General features: G+C 38.4%; 1 protein-coding gene across 4 annotated transcripts in view; it reads left to right on the top strand.

Moving 5' to 3' along the window:
* Window positions 1–22,085, top strand: part of evi5a (ecotropic viral integration site 5a) — a 227,267-nt gene that overhangs the window by 9,356 nt on the left and 195,826 nt on the right. For all 4 annotated transcript variants that reach the window (XM_039734778.1, XM_039734774.1, XM_039734777.1 and 1 more), the window contains exon 2: window positions 20,976–21,208. In XM_039734778.1, coding sequence (XP_039590712.1) covers window positions 21,057–21,208 — 152 coding nt within the window. In that variant the 5' untranslated portion in view covers window positions 20,976–21,056. The remainder of the gene's footprint in view (window positions 1–20,975; window positions 21,209–22,085) is intronic.

Raw genomic sequence — 22,085 nt, forward strand, 5'->3', positions numbered from 1 at the left:
ATTTTCCCTCAGTTTAAAAAGGTTTAATTTTCTTCTTAATAAAAATTTTAAGGCAGTATTTCGCCGCTGCGAAGCGCGGATGTTTTGCTAGTTTGACTTTTGTTTGCAGTGAGTGTCCACAGCATGAAAGAGTCTCTGCTCTTGGCTCTTTAGTTTGTAGTTCAGTCACTTGCCTAATTTAATTGCAGCTTGTTTATCGCAGTTATATATTTAATGCAGTAATATGTTTATTGCAGAATAACAATAAAAATGCAATTAATCATTCAGTGTTAGTATACAGTATATGATGCAACATTCAGGTACATTTTAGGGAGTTTTAAATGTTGTGGAATAATTTCTGTATTGCTGTTCTTATGGTTATTTTAGCGTATTGTAAATATGGAGTTCGTTTTCTCACTCCATGCCTAATGGTTTACAGAGCCACAGTTCGGGAGCATTATTTTCCTTTCATTTTTACTTTCTCGTATACATAGTATATAGGAAGTATAGGAATCATGAAAAAATTTGTCCTCGAGATTTTGATGCATCTTGACGTTTTAGACCTTTCCTGAGTCTGAAAATACCATTTTTGAAATCATCTGTGCGTAAACACGATAACTCTAAAATGCTTTGACCTACGTCAATGAGATTTTGTACACCCTGCTTTATATCAAAAATAAGGAATCCTATCAATTTTTGGGCCACTTCTGCTACTTTAACTGAATACTTTTGTGAATTGTCAAGTAAACTATGGTTATAATTATAGATAGATGATATAGATATTTATAACGATAAAAACAGCATAAACAAGTCCCTATAAGTTCATTTCTTGACTTTAAGTTAATTGGTGACTAAATTTGTTTTGTCCATAAGTGCATTCTGTGATGAACTAAATTCAGTAACATAAGATAAAGCCCCAAACAATTTGGAGTTCTCATTGTGTCTGAGGATACTGGAATAGGCCTTAACATCCACAACCTTGAATTGTACAGAACTGATATGGATAGAGGATAAATGAATTAATTCATGTTTGTAGTTCATGATTTAACTTTGTTCTACTCAATACACTTTCATTGCCTTTAAATGTCATTCAGAGCTGTTACAGACTTAGTGAATGATGTATATGAGAGGCTATTATAAGGGTTTGAGCCCTAACCCATTGAAAGAAATATCATTACAACCAAGTAGACCTTTAGATAGAAAATGTATGTGTATATGTTGTGATAGATGGGCGGGGAGCGTGCCCTACTGGGATACTTGGCGGAGGAGAGAACCTGGAAAAGGGCAATTTATACCCTGGGACACAAGAGGGCAGCACCCCGGGTTGCATCTGGGTCACAGGCTTGGGGCTTAGAAGCTCAAACCTGTTGGAGTTCGTGGTCACTGCCAGGGGGCGCCTGGACAGCTCGGAAACACTCCAGCTGCTTCCTGCTGCAAATCTTATGTCCAGGTGCACTATTAAAGGGGCAGCCTCACTCCATTCGAGTCGGGTGGAAGAGGATGAAGCTTGTGGGAGTGGTGTGTAGGCGGCAGAAGAAAAGAAAGAGGAAAGTAAAGGACTGAGCATAATTAAGAGTTGATAAACATACATACATACATAGAGGTGCTGGTCATAAAATTAGAATATCATGACAAAGTTGATTTATTTCAGTAATTCTATTCAAAAACTGAAACTTGTATATTAGATTCATTCATTACACACAGACTGATGTATTTCAAATGTTTTATTTCTTTTAATTTTGATGATTATAACTGACAACTAATGAAAGTTCCAAATTCAGTACCTCGGAAAATTAGAATATTGTGAAAAGGTTCAACATTGAAGACACCTGGTGCCACACTCTAATCAGCTAATTAACTCAAAACACCTGCAAAAGCCTTTAAATGGTCTCTCAGTCTAGTTCTGTAGGCTACACAATCATGGTGAAGACTGCTGACTTGACAGTTGTCCAAATTAAGACCATTGACACATTGCACAAGGAGGCCAAGACACAAAAAGTTATTGCCTAAGAGGCTGGCTGTTCACAGAGCTCTGTGTCCAAGCACATTAATAGAGAGGCGAAGGGAAGGACAAGATGTGGTAGAAAAAAGTGTACAAGCAATAGGGATAACGGCACCCTGGAGAGGATTGTGAAACAAAACCCATTCAAAACTGTGGGGGAGATTCACAAAGAGTGGACTGCAGCTGGAGTCAGTGCTTCAAGAACCACCACGCACAGACGTATGCAAGACATGGGTTTCAGCTGTCGCATTCCTTGTGTCAAGCCACTCTTGAACAAGAGACAGTGTCAGAAGCATTTCATCTGGGCTAAAGACAAAAAGGACTGGACTGCTGCTGAGTGGTCCAAAGTTATGTTCTTTGATGAAAGTAAATTTTGCATTTCCTTTGGAAATCAAGGTCCCAGAGTCTGGAGGAAGAGAGGAGAGGCACAGAATCCACGTTGCTTGAGGTCCAGTGTAAAGTTTCCACAGTCAGTGATGGTTTGGGGTGCCATGTCATCTGCTGGTGTTGGTCCATTGTGTTTTCTGAGGTCCAAGGTCAACGCAGCTGTCTACCAGGAAGTTTTAGAGCACTTCATGCTTCCTGCTGCTGATGAACTTTATGGAGATGCAGATTTCATTTTCCAACAGGACCTGGCACCTGGACAAAGTGCCAAAGCTACCAGTACCTGGTTTAAGGACCATGGTATCCCTGTTCTTGATTGGCCAGCAAACTCGCCTGACCTTGACCCCATAGAAAATCTATGGGGTATTGTGAAGAGGAAGATGCAATACGCCAGACCCAACAATTCAGAAGAGCTGAAGGCCACTATCAGAGCAACATGGGCTCTCATAACACCTGAGCAGTGCCACAGACTGATCGACTCCATGCCATGCCACATTGCTGCAGTAATCCAGGCCAAAGGAGCCCCAACTAAATATTGAGTGCTGTACATGCTCATACTTTTCATGTTCATACCTTTCAGTTGGCCAACATTTCTAAAAATCCTTTTTGCATTGGTCTTAATTGATATTCTAATTTTCCGAGATACTGAATTTGGGACTTTCATTAGTTGTCAGTTATAATCATCAAAATTAAAAGAAATAAACATTTGAAATGCATCAGTCTGTGTGTAATGAATGAATCTAATATACAAGTTTCACTTTTTGAATGGAATCTATACTAATAAAAGGCAAAGCCCCCACTGATTGACTGACTGACTGACTGACTGGCTCGCTCACTCACTCACTCACTCACTCATCACTAATTCTCCAACTTCCTGTGTAGGTAGAAGGCTGAAATTTGGCAGGCTCATTCCTTACAGCTTACTTACAAAAGTTAAGCAGGATGTTAAGACAGAGGATGTCTCTGTACATTGCTGCAGTCATCTTTCCCTTTATCCTGACTAGTCTCCCAGTTCCTGCCGCTGAAAAACATCCCCACAGCATGATGTTGCCACCACCATGCTTCACTATAGGAATGGTATTGTCCTGGTGATGAGTGGTGCCTGGTTTCCTCCAAACGTGACGCCTGGAATTCACACCAAAGACTGACATATGAAAAGGATTGATTCTGGTACACACCCAGCCACAGGGGATACACAAGCCAATGTGTTTGTTCATGTCTGTCCCAAGCCAGGATAAATGGGGAGGGTTATGTCAAGAAGAGCATCCAGTGTAATTTTTTGCCAGATCAATATGCAGACAAAAACACAAATTTCCATACCGGATCGGTCAAGGCCCGTGTTAACAGCGGACGCCACCAGTACTGTTAGTCAACAGGGTGCTGGTGGCAGTTGGAATACTGTTGGCCAAAGAAGAGGGGAAAGGCTTGTCCGAAGGCAATAGGATAGGAGGAAGCTGAAGATATTGGAAGCGATGGTAGGAACTTTGAATGTTGGCAGTATGACTGATAATGGGAAAGGGTTAACTAAATGGAAGGGGAGTAAGGCCAGGCCAGGTGGGTTGGAGGAGGGTTCCAATTGCTCTATCATGGCGTGGATGGGAGGAGAAATGGGGTAGGAGTTATTCTGAAGAAACAGTACGTCAAGAGTGTTACACAGAGTAAAAATTATGAAGCTAAAGGTGTGATGATAAATGTTGTTACTGCATATGCTCCTCAGGTTGGTTTACGATGGATTTGAAAAAAGATTTCTGGAGTGAGTTGGATGAAGTAGTGGAGAGTGTACCGAAGGGGGAGAAAGTGGTGTTTGGATTGGATTTCTATGGACATGTTGGTGGAGGAACCAGAGGGGATATGATTGAATATGTATTTTTAGAAGAGGGAGAAACATAGGGTGACGTACAAGAGTGGAGGATGATACGCACAGGTAGATTATATCTTATGTAGTAGGATAACGGAGATTGGAGACTGCAAAGTGGTGGCAGGGGGAAAGTGTAGTTAGGCTGCATAGGATGGTGGTGGTCTATACGATGATAGAGAGCAAGAACAGGAGGATAATGAGGACAGAGCCAAGGACCAAATGGAAGATGTTGAAAAAGGAAGCCTGCTAAAGGTTAGTTCAGGGAGGAAGTAAGATAGGCACTGGGTGGCAGTGAAGAGTTACCAGACAGCTGGGCAACTACAGCAGAAGTAGTAAGGGTGACAGGAAGAATGGTGCTTGGCGTGACACCTGGAGTGAGGAAGAAGGAAAAGGAAACCTTGTGGTGAAATGGAGAAGTACAGGAGAGTATACAGAGGAAGAGTTTGGCGAGAAAGAAATGAGATCGTCAGAAACATGCAGAAAGTAGACAGAAGTACAGGAGATAAGACATAAGGTGAATAGAGAGGTGGCGAAGGCTAAAGAAAAGGCATATGATGTATGAGAGGTTGGACACTAAGGAGGGAGAAAATGACCTGTATGGATTAGCTAGACAGAAGGACCAAGCTGGTAAAGATGTGCAGCAGGTTGGGGTGATAAAGATGGAAATGTACTCCCAAGCGAGGAAAGTGTGTTGAGCAGATGGAAAGAGTACTTTGAGAGACTGATGAATAAAGAGAGAGAGAGAAGATTGGATATTGTGGAGATAGTAAATCAGGAAATGCAATGGATTAACAAGGAGGAAGCAAGTACAGCTATGAAGAGGATGAAATAAGGAAAGGCCTTTGGTCCAGATAACATACCTGTGGAAGCATTTAAATTGTTTAGGAGAGATGGCAGTGGAGTTTTTAAGCAGATTGTCTAATGCAGTCTTAGAAAGTGAGATGATGACTGAGGAGTGGAGAGGTGTACTGGTACTGATTTTTAAGAATAAGGGAGACTTGCAGAACTGTATTAATTACAGATGGATAAAATTGATGAGCCACTGCAAGAAGTTATGGGAAAGGGTAGTGGAAGCAACATTAAGAAGGGAGGTGATGATTAATGAGCAGCAATATGGTTTCATGCCAGGAAAGAACAAAACTGATGCGTTGTTTGCCCTGAGGGTGTTGAAGTATAGAGAAGTCTAGAATGTGCTGCATTGCGTCTTTCTGTACCTGGAGAAAGCATATGATACGGTTCCTAGAGAGGAGTTGTGTTATTTTATGAGGAAGTATGTAAGAGTTGTGCAGGGAAGTGTGACAGTGTTGAGATCTGCTGTAGGAGTGACCGATGCATTCAAGTTGAAGATGGGATTACATCAGGGAGCACTTATTAATTTGCCATGGTGCTGGACAGGTTGACAAATGAGATTAGACAGGAGGTTCTGTGGACTATGATGATTGCAGGTGACATTGTGATCTGTAGAGAGAGTAGGTTGAAGAGACCCTGGAGAGGTGGAGAGATGCCCTAGAGAGAAGAGGAATGAAAGTTAATAGGAACAAGACAGAATTTATATATTTATTTATATAGCACTTTTCTCACTACTCAAAGCGCTCGCAAAAGGGAATCTCTGATACATTATTCTTTAGTATTAGAAGTTCGATGATTGCCCCTGTTTTTTATGGCAAACAAGTTGATAGGTTGTAAATTAACACATAAAAAATAAATGCCAGAAACACATTACTCACACTTTAGTGTACAGGAGCTTATTTGTAATAACTATGTATTAACACATTAGACTACCCCTTTCATGTTCACGTTGATACCCTGAGCAACTCTCATATTTGAAACATAGTGCATGATTTAAATTGACAACACATCATGAGCAGAAAGGAAATTGCAGATTTGCTTTTTTCTACCAATAGTGTTTGGTCTATTATTTGCAGGGCTTTTTTTAAAATATATTTATTATCATTATCTTCTATTGCTCAGTTGGCTTACATGTGTGGCAGGTAAACATAACTAAAGTAAACAATTTTACCAGAAGACAAAGGATGTACCTTTAATATTAGTTCTGGAAAATATCAAGGACTGTGATTTGTAAATGGTATTGGCAGTTTGAAGAGTTTATATAAATTTTGGCTGTAATGTATTTTGATCCTGTTTTATAATTTTAAATGTATTTTAAAATATATTTTATAATGTGAATTTATTATTTAAAAGTTCTACAGAAAGCTTTATATTTTTTGATAAACCTTCCATATTGTTGCTGATAAAGTAAAGTGCAATATGCATTAATTACTTTTGCTGCCTTTATTGAGTATTATAGATGTGGTGTTTTACCAGTAAAGAACTTTAAAAAGCAGCATATACCTCAAAAACTTAACTCCTCCTGTGTGGGAGTACTTCATAAACAGTATATTCAAAGTTCTAGTGTAAGTGAGCATGTAGATAAAAAGAAAGTGATAGACACAAAGAAATGCCCTGCTATTTTTGGCCATGAGTACAACATGTATAAATCCAAGTTTGCTACAATAATAAGAAATAAAAAGAAAATCACAGCGTGTCTGGGAATTTGGACTCTGATGCCTATATCTGTTAAAGTCAAGATAGTCTAGGTAACAGGTAGGGTTTTGATTGTAATGATTTTTTTTTTATTCAAGACCTCTAATATGAATGCTTTTGATGTTTACAATAAGTAAGACGTTTATACAGTATGCCTGTGGAGTGAAAGGCACTGCTAGCCACTGTCACATAGTGATAATTAAATATAAAATGTTAATTTGATTTTACAGATTGGCTTGTGACTATGGGTAGATTTCACTTTGTTAGAGGAGACCTTGGAGCTTAGCCCCCACAGTTAGTGGTTACTGTATTACATTAGTGGAAAATTAATTTTTTTTGAAGATTTCATACTGAAGTAATTTACAGATATGTAAACTGTATTGTTCTGAATTAAATTTGCCATGCTGTGCTTTGTTTTGTGCTTGTGCTTTGGAAGCTGCTTGGCACTGTGTGAAACAGAAAAATCTGCACATGATATATAGGCCATTCATTGCCTTCCTGCTCTGTAACTGCTGTGTTGATTCTTGGGTTTTTGTTTTCCCTCCAGTGCAATATTAGACAAGTGATGGCACAAATCCGCTGTTGTATGATTTGAAGATATGCCTCTTTTTTCCTCATTCATTGGTCATGAATCCTGTATGCAGTTCAAACGCAATGTATTGTAGAGAATATCAATAGAATTTTAGCAATAAATGTAGTCATTTTGCTAATTCTGAAATACAAATGGAGTATGGACACGTGGATTATGCAACACAAATTACGTGAGAATTATTATTTTTTTTTTTACTTCCTTTGGACATTTTCAACATTGTTTGCTGTGGTCCAGAACTGGTGTCGGGTGTGTTCAGTTTGAATATTCTTTATGTGCTTTCTTCACTAAAATTAAAGTAGGTAAGTAATATATAAAAGAAAATGCTACTTTTGGGTGGATGTTCTTTTAAACTTTAAAATAAGAGTGCAAGCATCATTTGGCGGCCCCTTTGCAATAATATTAATGGAGCTCAGCAAATACAAAGTCCCCAAAAATGTTTACACCACAGATCACTGAGAAGAGGAAAATAATAAAACTATATGACGGCCAATTGCAGATATTACAGCTGTTGGATAAAATTACATGGGTAGCTTCACCAGCAGCTCCAAAAAGAGCATTCTTTGACAAATTGTGGATGATTGGCATTATTTTAAATGTATAGGCACCGAGTTCATAATTAATAGGTAATTCCAGACTTTCTGGGCTCCATACGTGAAAACACCAGCTTAATCAACAGTTTTATTTATCTAGGGTATTTAAGAGCATCTTTATCTAGTAGGCATTAATAAGTTCTTTGAAGGACATGGGTACATGGTCAATCCACTCTAAAATTTACATGCAGAAAGGAGGATTTTGATGTTATTTGTAAACCTAACTATTTCAATAATAAGCAAACATGAGTGCAAAAACACTTTTACAAGTTATTCAGCAGTAAGAGGTAAAATGTATACATTGCCTTATAAACGTTTGTTGCAATTGCAGCATGGAAGTTTTGGCGACAGGCGACCTCTAATAATACAGTATTAATTTAGTGCTTCCTCCTTCCAAATTATTTACAATAATCCTACATTCAAATAATCCCAGCATAGTTTTCTTGGGGTGAAAAAAGCCACAGAGTGCAAAATGTGCAAAAAACAAAGAGAAGGCCATAAAGTAATTTTGTGGTGTCATTAAACAAGACAGCATTCCAAATGTTATATTTTGGGGTTTTAAAGAGTAACAAATACAACATATTTACATTTTTGAAAATAACTTTTGTTAATTGTTTTTATAAAAAATAAGAGTAGCTTATGGTTTCAGTATTTAAAATACTTTATTTTACTGTAAATTTCACTGCAAAGATAAACTCAGGGTTCCATGCATTTTAAAAATTTATGAAAAACCAATAATTTTATGAGGATGTTAGAAGAACAGAAGAGCTGTGTGTAATTTTGCACAGCTGGAAAATAAATTCTAGTTTAATTTTCAAATTTAAACGTTTGCAGTAGTGTTTTGCATTTTTTTTATTGGAGTTTGTAAGTTTGCAGGTGGCTGAGTTTAGTAGTGCGGCAAGGTACAATTCTATTTTGTACTCTGTTCTGCCTAAATACTGTACATTTTAAGAGGTTGTCTAATTTACACTAGTCATGAACATGTAAAAATAAGAAAAAAGCTTAGAATGGCTTGGCATTGCAGTGTTTTTTCTAATGTAATTTGAGTTTTAATATACTAACTGGTTAAACTGTAAAGTTCTGTAGTTTGAGGTGTAGAGCTAACTAAAATATACTGTGTGTATGTGTAAATGGTTTTAGAAAGATATATGCATGCCGTTTACAGGTTTAATATTTTTGCAAGACTTTCAGGGTATCCCTCTTAATTGAATGCATGCCTTGCTTGTTTTTTTAATAGTTTAATGTATGTTTAAAATTTGTTCTATTTTTCATTACTGTTGAATTGCGATTAAATTAAATGACTTACCAAGATGTGCGTTCAGGGATATATTTACAGTGTAGTTGTTTGTGAAACTAATGTACGGAGTCACAAACTAATTATGTAACTGCCAGCATTTTTTCCCCATGGTGTTTGCAATGTCTGCTGCAGTCTGTGAAAGTAAGATCAGAATATTAACGTTCAAAAGTTAATGGATGCAGCAAATTACAAAAAGGGATGCCAGAGTTACTGCTAAGATGGAATTACTTCTGTGTACATCTACAACAGATAAATTTACAGTGTCTCCTAACAAATGTTTCATGTTACAAGGTGGAGTAATGAATCACTGAATGTTTTGTTTTCCATTTCTGTTGATTACACCTTATGTAAGACTCTTTGACATAGTATAATTTTACACTTACCGTAGCATCAGATTGCCCCTCCTTGGTTAGAAGTATTGTTTGCACCTCCATCAAGTGTGCAAGTATTAATAAATGATTTTGTCAAGCTAACATTTTCCATCTGGAGAGATGTTACACAATTCACATAGAATGACCTGTAAGTCTACCTGGGAGCACGACTAAAGAAAGTGTTTTGTTTTTATTGCTTGCTACATTAGAATTTATTCATTTCCTATTGTGTTTAATTGAACAAGACACTGAAAATTAACAGATGTTTTCATAAATCAAAATATATTTTAGAAAAATAGCTTTTGTGTTGCTACCAAGGTTTATGGTTTGGTTATTTTGTCTCGGTGTATTTTTACCAATTACTTGTTGCTTTGGGAGTTCATGAAAGGTTATATTTGTTTATATTTTTATTGGGCTTTCTTGATGGAAAAGCAGTGCTGTGAAGAAGCTGGCTGTTGCTACGGTCCTGCCTTTGTCCAGTCTGATAGCGGTCATGGAACATTGTTTCTTTGATTGCCAGTACAACAAACATTTCTGAGCAAGCATCAGCCACAGCGCTGCTCCTGTGAAAAGAATGGAGATAAATGCCATCAACTAAAAGAGGGAGAGGCAAGTTCATTGTACCACGTGACTGTCACTGAGAGAATAAAACTGAATAATAAAAACATACCTTTTGTTAAAGTGTTTATTTGATAATTGGAATTAAGTCTTCACACTTTATACACTTCATGTCAACATTTTTATCAATTATTACTATAACATGAAAATTTCTGTTTTAGTTATGTGTTCAGAATTTTTGTTGCCTTGCATTTCCAGTTACCCTACATTTACACAGATCGTTGTAGACATGGAACACACATGTTTATGTATTGCAAATAATGATATATTTACCCAATACAATTCCAGACACCTAACTCCCAGATAAAGTGACTTCATCTCTGGTAATTTTGCGTGTGACTTGGTGGGTAATGGGATAGCAGGCAACTTGTTGCCTGTGCTGATTGATACATTTGCAAAACAAAGACTCTGAGGAGGTGCAAGGGAATTTAAGGTGGCCCAGCGTTTTGAATGTTTACATATGCTTCAGGGATTCCCATATTGAGATGTGTTTCAGTTTAGGGGTCAGGTTAGTGCATCTTGCAGAAATTGCTGTATGAGACTATCAAAACTCACACCTAAGAATAAACAGATCCTGTCAGTCTTAGTTTTCCAGTAGTGACTTAGCAGACCCTCCTGATCTTCAACCTATGGCTTGTCCCACAACATCTGGAGAGGAAGGTACATGGCTTGGATTTTTTGAAGAATCTATGCCCAGCACTGGAAAGTTGAAACTAAATGTTTTATATCCTCATGGACCATCTCCATCCTACTTATTCCCATACTGTCTTGATAAATTTGTCATTTATCTTCAAGATGTGCTTTTAGTAGTTGAACCTATGATGGCAATAGGACAGACCTACACAATTTCAAGCAAAGACACAATTGCTGCATCAAAGGCTCTGATGGAGTATAAATTGAGAATGTTGTCATTGTTTATGTTCTTACATTCCCACCTTGCCGTTCAAACAGTACAGCTTGTACCTAACTTATTTATGATTCCACCAAAGTTGATTTTTTTTTTTCCTCATTCTAGTGGGCTAAGAACCCATCTAGTTTTTGTGTTAGTGTTTCAGGTTTATTGGGAAAGGCTTGATTTATATTTCGTGAAAACATTCAATGAAAGAGGGCCATCATATTATTTTCACAGAATTAGTTTACTGTTTAGCACCCTGTAGATCAGTGAATGGTACCTTTTAAAGCTCTTATTACACCACACACATTCAGAAGAGGTATTAGAGTTTACCGGGTGAGTAAAGTCATCACCTTTATATAGGCTTCACTATCACTAGAACTTGTGTCCGCTGTATAATGCAGTCACTGGCTATTTCTGAAGAACTGTCATTAACTTGACAAGTCACTTTTCGTCTTCATGCTCTGACTACATGTATTCCACCATGCCTTGTCAACAGCTGCTGTATATTGGAGACAAGTAAACTTGGGGAAGTCTGTGTGCTTGCGATTAGCTGTGAATGGGCAATCTCTGTGATAACAGTAAAGCGATTAAAAAGAATATGATTTGCCAGTGTAAACACAGGAATTCTGTTGCATAGTGACAGGGGTTGAGAACTTTTTATACAAGACAGTTTCTCCCACTCTCTACAAGTAAAGTGTGATCAAATTGTCCTGATTTAGTCAGTCAGTCATTTATTTCTAAGAACACATTTAAAACAACTGATGTTGTGCCAAAGTTATGTATAAAGGAGCATTAACATAAAAACAGTACAAACAATCTTAGAGAAGCAAATTATTAAAAACAACCAATTTAAAACCATCCCTCACAAGCCATTATACACAATGTAAGGTGGAAAAAAAGCAAGTAGTTCTTAAACAGAGTTTTAAAATCCTTGGTAGAGGATGAAGACCTAATGTGGAAAGGCAAGTTATTCCAAAGCCCAGGAGCAACATTTGAAACAGCTCCACCTAGATTTCAACATAGATCTTGGATCTACGTGGAGTAGTTGTCCAGTTGTCTTTAATGCTCTTGTTGCTGAGTAGGGGTGAAGGCACTTGTAGATGTATTTTGGAAAAAGACCACGCAAGGCTTTAAAAACAAATATCCATCCATCCATCCATTATCCAACCTGCTATATCCTAACTACAGGGTCACCTGGGGTCTGCTGAAGCCAATCCCAGCCAACAAAGGGCGCAAGGCAGGAAGCAAACCCCGGGCAGGGTGCCAGCCCACTGCATAGCACGCACACACTAGGGACAATTTAGAATCTGCAATGGACCTAACCTGCATTTCTTTGGACTGTGGGAGGAAACCCATGCAGACACAGGGCGAACAGGCAAAAAACAAACAACAAAATATTAAAATGAATTCAACACCTCACTGTTAGCAGTGGGGAGAGGCTAATACTTGGGAGATGTGATCCTCTTTTTTCGGAAACAATTAAAAATTTGTCTGCATTTTGAATCGGCTGAAGTCGCAACAGAGCAGACTTTGGGCAGTCTTTGGGCAGTCCCACATATAAGGAATTACAGTAGTCTAGCTGAGATATGATAAAGGCATGGACGACTATTTCTAAGTCTCTCTGTGAAATAAGAGAGTTTAGTTTTGAAAGTTGCCTCAGTTGGGGAAAAAACTGACCTTTACTAAAGAAATTTGCTTATCAAAGATGATACCTAGGTTCCTGATATCATTGTAATCATTTCTGACAAGGAGCCTAATAGAGTGCCAATTTCAGCTGCCAATGTGGTAGAACCAAAATAATGACTTCTTTTCAATTTTATTGTAAGAACCTTTGTACAATCCTATATTTAATATCCTCAAAGCACTCCATAACTTTTTTTACCGATGAACTGTCCTGATTCACTTTGAGGTATAGCTGCGTCATCAGAGTAACTGGTAAACGAAAAATGTTTTTGAAAGATGGTCCTCAGGGGGAGCATATAACGGGGAAAATAAGAGGAGCCAAAACTGAATCTCAAGGAATTCCTTGTATGACAAGTGCTGGCTGAGAGAAGTTCCCATCTATGATAACAGACGTAGATCCACCTTTTAAGGTAGGACTCTGTATTATCATGATATTCCACTCTACTTACCCATTACCTATTTTCTAGGGATAATTGTGTTCATTAGGTTTGTTACCGGGTTGCTCTACTGTCACACCTTAAGATTAACACATACACACAGACCTTAACCACAAAAGTACTGTATGAAAGACATATACACATGCACCTTATTCCCTAGCATTTTAACCCACAAAAGTATCATTCGTATTAATAACATACAAAGTCCACTTTCCCTAGTGCTTCAAGAGACTTCCTTATTATGGGCACGAACAACCTACAATGTTTTAAATATATCTCGGACCTAAATATTACTTTGGTCTCTCTGAATATATTCAAACATACAAAGACTCAACATCTGTGGTTATAGGCCATTTATCAACCAAAAATGCTTTATTTAGATAGATAGTTCCCTACTATTGGATGAAGCTGTCATCCTCAGCCTTAATAAACCTTGCAGATCAGAATGTATGGCAAACATCCGACTGCTCCAGGTGCTCTTAATACCTACTTTATTACTTCAGTCACTCTAGATATGAAGAGAAAGTATAGAAAGTTAAAAGCTATGGTATTTATCTTCACTGGTATTATTGTTCTTTAATAAATTGTAAAAGTAAATGTGGATAGTAAAGTCTGGAGATATCTATCTTATCTATCTATCGCAAAATACCCGCGCTTTGCAGTGGCGAAGTACTGCCTTAAAATTTTTATTAAGAAGAAAATTGAACCTTTTTAAACTGAGGGAAAATATAGAAATAATTATTTGTTAAGGATCTATTTGTATACCAAATTGTGAGTTCGGCCCTCCGGTTGTAATATGACCAAGCTGTGCGCTGAGCTTACTCTTGAGCATGCAACGTACAGTTGGCCATGTGAACAGTAATCTTGTTTCAAATCTCACAGCTTGGATTGCTGCTGTCATAATCGGTTTGAGTTTCATGGTTTGTTTCAATTACGAAAGTATTTGTAGGACTTGTGTTGAAGAGACATTCGGCATCTGTCATGCGTTGTAAGTATACAACCGGTTTCATCGATAACTTTACATCCAGCTTTTGAGAGTTTAAACATTCATAAACATCAAAGTGTCCACTACTGAAATCGTCACCTGTCAATCTAAGATGTTTAAGAGGCATTGGCGGTTGTCAAAAGGTGTAAAATATTTGGCCATTTCGGTACACTTGAAAGCGACAACCGAACAATTCACCGGCAGCCATCAACTCATATGCAGATGCATTATTGAAGGGCTTAAGCATTTCACTCTTCTAGTGCGCCTGTGTAGAATAATTATCTCCTGTACCATCATCAGTGCACACCTTGAACCTGTCCCAGTCATTCAATACATAAGGCACAATGTTCCTCCGGATATCAAGAGTGAGCCTGATATGGCCATGCAATATGTAACAAAGAGAATGGAAAAGGCAGGTGCCATCTCCGGGCATGGAAACCACTCGGTAATTGACAGTTCTTTGATCGATGGTGATCACCTCGATAGACATGTTAATGGGGATACGGTTGGAACAATAAAGGAAATGGGTACCTGAACAATGTAAAGTAAGTCTAAAATACCTACACAATAACTATAATCGTAATAAATGAACAATAAAACAGCGGAGAAGCAGTGGATTAAATAAAAAGGCTGTAGTTATCAGCAGGGAGACGTGAATCCTGTGGCGAAGCAAGGAAGGGAATGTAGAGACTGGAGTGACGAACGGCCTTATATAGGCAGGCAGCCAACGATGTGGGAGGCGTTCGGATGGGGGACCCAACGCCGACTCACACGGTGACCGAGCTGCAGGCTATGGACGTTTATATGTACATAAGTAGGATTCAGTTAGCGTTGGGAACCCGCGTACCAAATTTCTTGAAGATGGGCCCATGAGTAACAAAGACCGTTGAAAAGTTCAATATGGCCGCCGACAGTGGCATCATACCACTGAAATAAGTACATACATCGGTTTTGGTTAGCGCAGGGAAGCCGCCTACCAAATTTCGTGAAGATGGGGCCATAAATAAGAAAGTTCAACATGGCTAACGTTGTCAACCGTTATGAACATTACGCGTAGAATTTTGAAATGAAACCTGCTTAACTTTTGTAAGCAAGCTGTAAGGAATGAGCCTGTAAAATTTCAGCCTTCTACCTACACCTACAGATATAGAGATATATAGATATATAGATAGATAGATAACTAGATAGATATAGACAGACTAATAAAAGGCAAAGCCCTCACTGACTGACTCACTCACTCATCACTAATTCTCCAACATCCCGTGTAGGTAGAAGGCTGAAATTTGGCAGGCTCATTCCTTACAGCTTCTTTACAAAAGTTGAGCAGGTTTCATTTCGAAATTCTATGTGTAATGGTCATAACTGGAAGGTATTTTTCTCCATTTACTGTAATGGAGTTGAGCTGGAAAGCCGTGGGGGCGGAGTTTCGTGTGACATCATCACGCCGCCCACGTAATCACGTGAACCGACTGTCAAAGCACTATGAAGAAAACATGCATTATATAATTGAGAAGGCAGCAAAACAATAAGAAGCGAGCGAGTGACATATACTACCATATTTATCAGTGCAGCTACTTCGGAAACAAAGCAAGGTATAAACCTAAACTTTAAATTAAGTTCATAGACAGGCTGCTGCTGGCGTTTTTCATGCCCACGGGTAATGCGGGATACAAGTTTAAGAGGACGCAGGATATAAACCAGAGTTTTGATCACTTTGTAACTAAGTTAAAATTGCAGGTGAAGGGGTGTGCTTATGCAAATTCCGTGAGACTGTGTTTGTGGGGGATTGACAGTTAAGGCGGGTGGAGGAGTCACGTCATCATATTCCCTCCCATTTACCTCATTTCACTCTGGGCTGAGCTCTGCGGCTAACGGCGTCTTCCGAAGCAAATTCGTCACACTGCCACCTAAAGTCAAAACTTAAATATATAAAGTCAGCGTCGGAATATATAAACTCGGCACTCGAATATATAAAGTCAGATCTTGAATATATAAAGTCAGCGTCGGAATATATTGTCACGCTTGGGTCACAGATTTGCACAGAGACACAGGAGGTCGTAGAAACAAGAAGGATTCTTTAACACTGCAAACACATGAGCTTAAACGTACTCCATGACAAGTCAGAGATGACAGTTCCGCTAGGAGCAGAGAGAGACAGCGATGCAAGTAAACAATCAATTTTCAACTGACAGGTGCTGCACAAGGCTTTTAAGTTAGCGGAGTATCGTGCGAGGTTTGCATTACGCGTTATAGCGCAAGTGAGAAAGTAAGGAGCAATGTGAAGGTAGTCTGTGTTTCAGGGGTTGTGGTTTTCCCAGAGGCGTCTATCTTCTTGGGGTGCGATCAGCCCTCCAGCTCACACCCTCCCCCTCAGCTTTATTCACATTTCTGTGAACCAAGCGACTCTCTGTACCAGGTTCATTTAGTCTTTATAATACGTCTGCGTTGACGTGTTCAGAACCTGGTCGATGTTTTACTGTGAAACGGTTAAAGTTGTAAGCCCAGAAACCATCTCATGAGGCGAGAGTTTGTATCTTTCTGTCGGTATGACCATTGAAGTGGAGCATGATCAGTTACCAAAGTGAAGTTTCGTCCCCACACGTAATAGCAAAGCCCTCCAGCTCACAATATAAAGTAAGCGCTGGAATATATAAAGACAAAACTTCAATATATAAAGTCATCGTCGGAATATACAAAGTCAGTGCTGCAATATCCATCCACTTCCCAACCCGTTGAATCCGACCACAGGGTCACGGGGGTCTGCTGGAGCCAATCCCAGCCAACACTGGGTGCAAGGCAGGAACCAATCCTGGGCAGGGTAAATGCATCATTTTCAAAACATTAACCGAACAGTGTTTTTTTTTTTAATTTATTTTTCTGAATACGTTTTTGTTAACTTACTTCAGTTCAGAGTTGTTTCAATCCATGTATTTTGATTTTGAGTTTATATATTCAGGAATGAGTTTATATACTCTGATGTTGACTATATATAATCACGAATGACTTTATAAATTCCGACACTGACTTTATATATTCAGGTTTTCACTTTATATATTCCAGCGATGACTTTATATATTCTGACGCTGACTTTATATATTCAAGTTTTGAATTTATATATTCCAGCGGTGACTTTATTTATTCAAGTTTTGACTTTATATATTTAGAAAATCAATGTATTTGCCTGTTTCGCACCCTATAGTATATGTGTGTGTATGTATATATAATGCCAGCAGCACTCATGACAATGACAAAACATTTACGTTGTCAATCATGTTACATTCTTATTAATGTTTCCTTTTCTTTTTACTTCTCCGCTGCCAAGCGTGGGTATTTTGCGCTAAAATAGATAGATAGATATAGATATATATATATATATATATATAGATAGATAGATATATAAATATGACAACAACACTCGTGTCAATGACAAAACAATTACATTAACAATCATGTTACGTTATTTTTAAAATTTTTCCTTTTCTTTTTCATAACTTCTTTTATACACTACTTCTCCGCTGCGAAGCACGGGTATTGTGCTAGTCAATTCTAAATTAGAGTTTGACACATTACTATTTTAACTGTTTATTTCACCCCTGGACCCCTAAACATAAGTCCATCTATCTAAGCTAAAATTTTGAGAGTCGCTATGTAAACAGCAGAAATGTTTTTATAATGTCATTACATCAAATGAATAAATGGGGGGGGGTCATAGGAAGGAACCCCTTGTGGTGATATGGGTCCACAGCTCGTTGAGTAAAGGCCATTTTTAAATAATCAATGTGCTCGCGGCTTAGTGAGGGGACGTTGGGCCATAGTGGGCCGCGGGATGATCCGTAGGGTGTGGGCGTTTCTCACCTAGTGCACAGGTGAGGAACTGCCCACATTCATGATTGTCCCGTGGCTAATGCTGCAGCTGCTGTGGCCCTCGTCATTTTAAAAGAAGCGCGAGTCGGTTTTAAAGGGGGGAGAAACGATCGGAGAGTGAAAGGAAAGGAGAGGACGGAGGTTATCGGGAGCAGGAGAGGAAGCAGGTCGGTGAGAGAGAGAGAGCCGCGAGCGGCGGACGGCGGCGCATGAGCGCTCGTGGACAGCTGCGTGGAAGCTGGGTGTTAGGCCGACACCCAGGTGTTTGTGTTGATGTCGCTCCCGCTGAGCGATCAGGTAGCGGGAGTGACCAGGGAAGGCGACTGGCGCAGAGAGGCCATGGAAAGGCAGCGAAGTCGGGAGACTTGGTGGTGGGAATCCCCAACGTGAGCGACCTGGCCGTTTTGGGAAACCAAGTTCCCTGGGACTGGGATGAGTGCCATACCGGAGCCAGGGATCGGGAGGTCTCCAGTCTCGAGCGTGTGATGTAGGAGGGCAGCTGCAGAGAGCGTCTTGCCTGCTGCTAAGCCCGTCGGATAAGCAGGTGAGACGATACAGAAAATAGGCACCGGATTTGTTATTGTTTTAAAGACTGCTTCCATAAGAAGATTTAACCTCACGTTTTAAAGGATTGTTTTTTTTATTGATTTTTAACCTCCACGTGTTTTTTTTATGGATTATTTATTTAATGAATTTTGAAGATCTGCACTATTTATGGAACACTGTTTTTGTTGACTGCTTTTAAATAAAAGCACTACTCATTTTTGCACCACCCCTTGCTCAAGTGTTTATTTGCCTCCATTGACTAGCTCACTCGGTAACATTATCGACGGTGTTGGGTTCAGGGTTCCCAAACAGCCATGGGAGCGTGGAGCCAGAACCCACATCGTCACACCCCTTTCTCAAATCTCAACTATCAAATAAACCTACGGTATGTCATTTCACCTGCTCAATTTTCATTTGACTAGTCTCTGTTATTATTAAATGCATCGTTCCATTTCTTAGTGTCCTCCTCTAATGTCACTTTCTAATTCAGAAGTGAAAAATGAACTATGACCTACTGCATTATGCATTATATTACATTTCCATGATCTCTCATAAATTCTCTATGATAAACTTCATAGTTCTGCAAACTAATTTAGACAATGTAGTATTCCAGTTTGTCAAAAAGCCCAACACTTACTTAACCTCACTTGTTTCTTACAGACTTTTGTCCAAGGTTTCTTAACCTTATTGTTTTTAACTTGTAGCACTCATTTTTATTGGATCCAATTTATTTACTAAATAATTGCATAACACAGCATTAAACCTAACATTCTAATTTATAATTTGAAGCTACAATTTACACCAGTATATTTATATTTAATGTCAAATTCTTTGTTACATATTTTCTTACTCACATTCAGCCAGAGTTTTTCCGAGAAGTATTAGGGGCGAGATGATTAACTATCCTTAACGTTAGTCCTTCATAGAGTTCAGTCAAGCCATATTCTTCATATTGGGCCAATTTATGTTTGCTTTCATTTGTTGTAGGAAACAACATGGAGGACCAAGAGAAAAGTGTGTACATTTGGAGCTAATATACCTACTCTGCCTGGGCACTGTCTAGGTTTTAACACATACTCTTTAGAGGCAGTGGTGCTAACTAATCACTGCAGTTTTGTCCCTAAAATAACCTCTTTCAGAAAGTTTTCTTCATTATTCAAGTTGGAAACTTCATAGTAGGCAGCATAGCTCAGATTTTAAACACATGAAGAGGAATCAGAAGTGATGTGTAATAGTTTCCTTTACAGGACGAAGAGATAATTAACTTTAGAATGTTAATATATCATATATACAAATGGCCTTTGGCCAATCAGGGGGTGTGTGTGTGTGTGTGTGTGTGTGTGTTAACACTGCTGCTGAAAGCAATAGGATTTAAGAAGGTGTTTTCTTCTTTGCAAATTTCTCATAATCCTTTCCTTGCAACATTTCCTGTTATTCCCCTTCTTTTTTTTTATTGAACGAATCTCTGTCACTGTGTTGATATTAGTTTTGGGAATGTAGGCAGTATTTTATTAAGATTCATTACTTCTGTGTTCCCATAGATGGCGCCAAATTACATAAAGTAATTTCCCATACTAGTCCCGTGTTTCAGTTATTCCAGTGTTTTTGTATTAATCATGAGGAAAAATCTTGACATGTTCCATGTATTTTTCACCCCGCTCCATAAGAAAATACCTAGAAAGAGATTCCTTCAGTTTGTCAACCTTGCCAAATATTTATGGTGTATAATGAAGGAAAATACAGAACAAAACCGCTGTTACAGTGAGAAAGGGCAGAGACAGGTGCTAAACAGTGGTGGTAGTAATTGTTTTGTGTAAAGTTAAATGGAAAAACCAGTGGTTGTTGTACTAATTGGTTTGATTAAACTTGAGTAGAAAAACAGGCCAACCACCTCCTCCATCATTCTCTTGTGTATTGTTTGCATTAGTATATGGTTCATCTTAGATATATAGATAGTGGAGCAGTGGAGTTCTTATTGATTCTATAATTATTGTTTTTTATTTGTGCTTGAGGTTAAGACTCTGTGCTGTGTTGTTGACTTTGTCAGTCATCTAGTATATTAATTACATAATTGTTTTTTTCCTAAAAAGGCAGTCCGTAGCAATTTTTTGAAGTGATATTAATTGTTGTGTATCGAGTAGGAGTATGCCTTACTACAGACCGAAGGTACTTATTAGACCTGGAGCAACTTATACTTGCTACTACACAGATGAAACTACTCTCTACGTTACCAAGATCAATGCAGATATGTGCACTTTGATGTATGGTATATATTTGGACTTTTTATCATAGGTTTATTCTCTAACTTACTCAATCTTCTCACTCCACAGGTGGCGACAGAAAAGGTTGCTGGTAAGTTCAGTTCTACTCTCTCATGGGTGAAGAACACAGTGTCGCATACTGTCAGTCAAATGGCTAGTCAGGTGGCAAGTCCATCTGCTTCATCCTTAAACACTACTTCATCTTCAACAACTCTGTCTACACCTGCATTGTCGCCTTCTTCTCCAACTCAGCTTAGTCCAGATGAAATTGAATTGCTTGCAAAGCTGGAAGAACAGAATAGGTAAGGACCTGCAAATTCAGATATTCTATAAAGTAGTAATTAAAGCAACATGAGCATTTATGAAGTTAATTATATTTTGTAACATTGTGGCGTCTTTTTTTTTCCCCCCCAGACATTTATTTTAAGTGAAGATATACGAACAAAAAAATAACCGTGTTTCCTCGAAAATAAGACGGGGTCTTATATTAATTTTTGTTCCAAAAGTTGCATTAGGGCTTATTTTCAGGGGATATCTTATATTTATTCATGTACAACAATACACATTTATCCAAATACAGCCATGTCATCTTCTGGAATATCGTCATAACTCACCGCATTCAAACACTGAATTTCTGCCTGAATTTCTTGCTAGTCTAGCCGCTTTTAGGATCCTCCAGGATCGATGTGCATGCTTTGATGTTTGATGAAGGGTTTGATGTGGTGAAGCAAAATGCCGACATACTAATGCATTCATGGTGCTTTGATTTTCAAGCGTCGCATATTCCTCAAAGTAATGACATGATATATTTTGAAAGTAACACCATTTTTTTTTTTTTTTGCACATTTACAATACCATCAGAATGTATGGCACCGTATTTGAGCCACAGAGAACAAAAAATAAAGACATAATGAAAATGTCTATTTTGTGATTAAAGTGGAACTTTCAGCTTTAAACTCTAAATGTCCTCTTTATTCCCGTAGTTTACTTTGTCATTAAAGTAGACTGTTGTAAACGTCCTCTTAAAACAGACCCAGTTGTTAAATCGCTACGCGATTTTGGGGCGTCGTCCTGACCTGACAGCAGTGGCAAGCAGCATCGCCATAAAAAACATATTAAATTTATAATATTCCAGCTCTCTGCACATTTAGAGTTCTTAGATTTATACTTGACATAACT

Source organism: Polypterus senegalus, chromosome 14 (genome assembly GCF_016835505.1).
Source record: "Polypterus senegalus isolate Bchr_013 chromosome 14, ASM1683550v1, whole genome shotgun sequence".
Lineage (NCBI taxonomy): Eukaryota > Metazoa > Chordata > Cladistia > Polypteriformes > Polypteridae > Polypterus > Polypterus senegalus.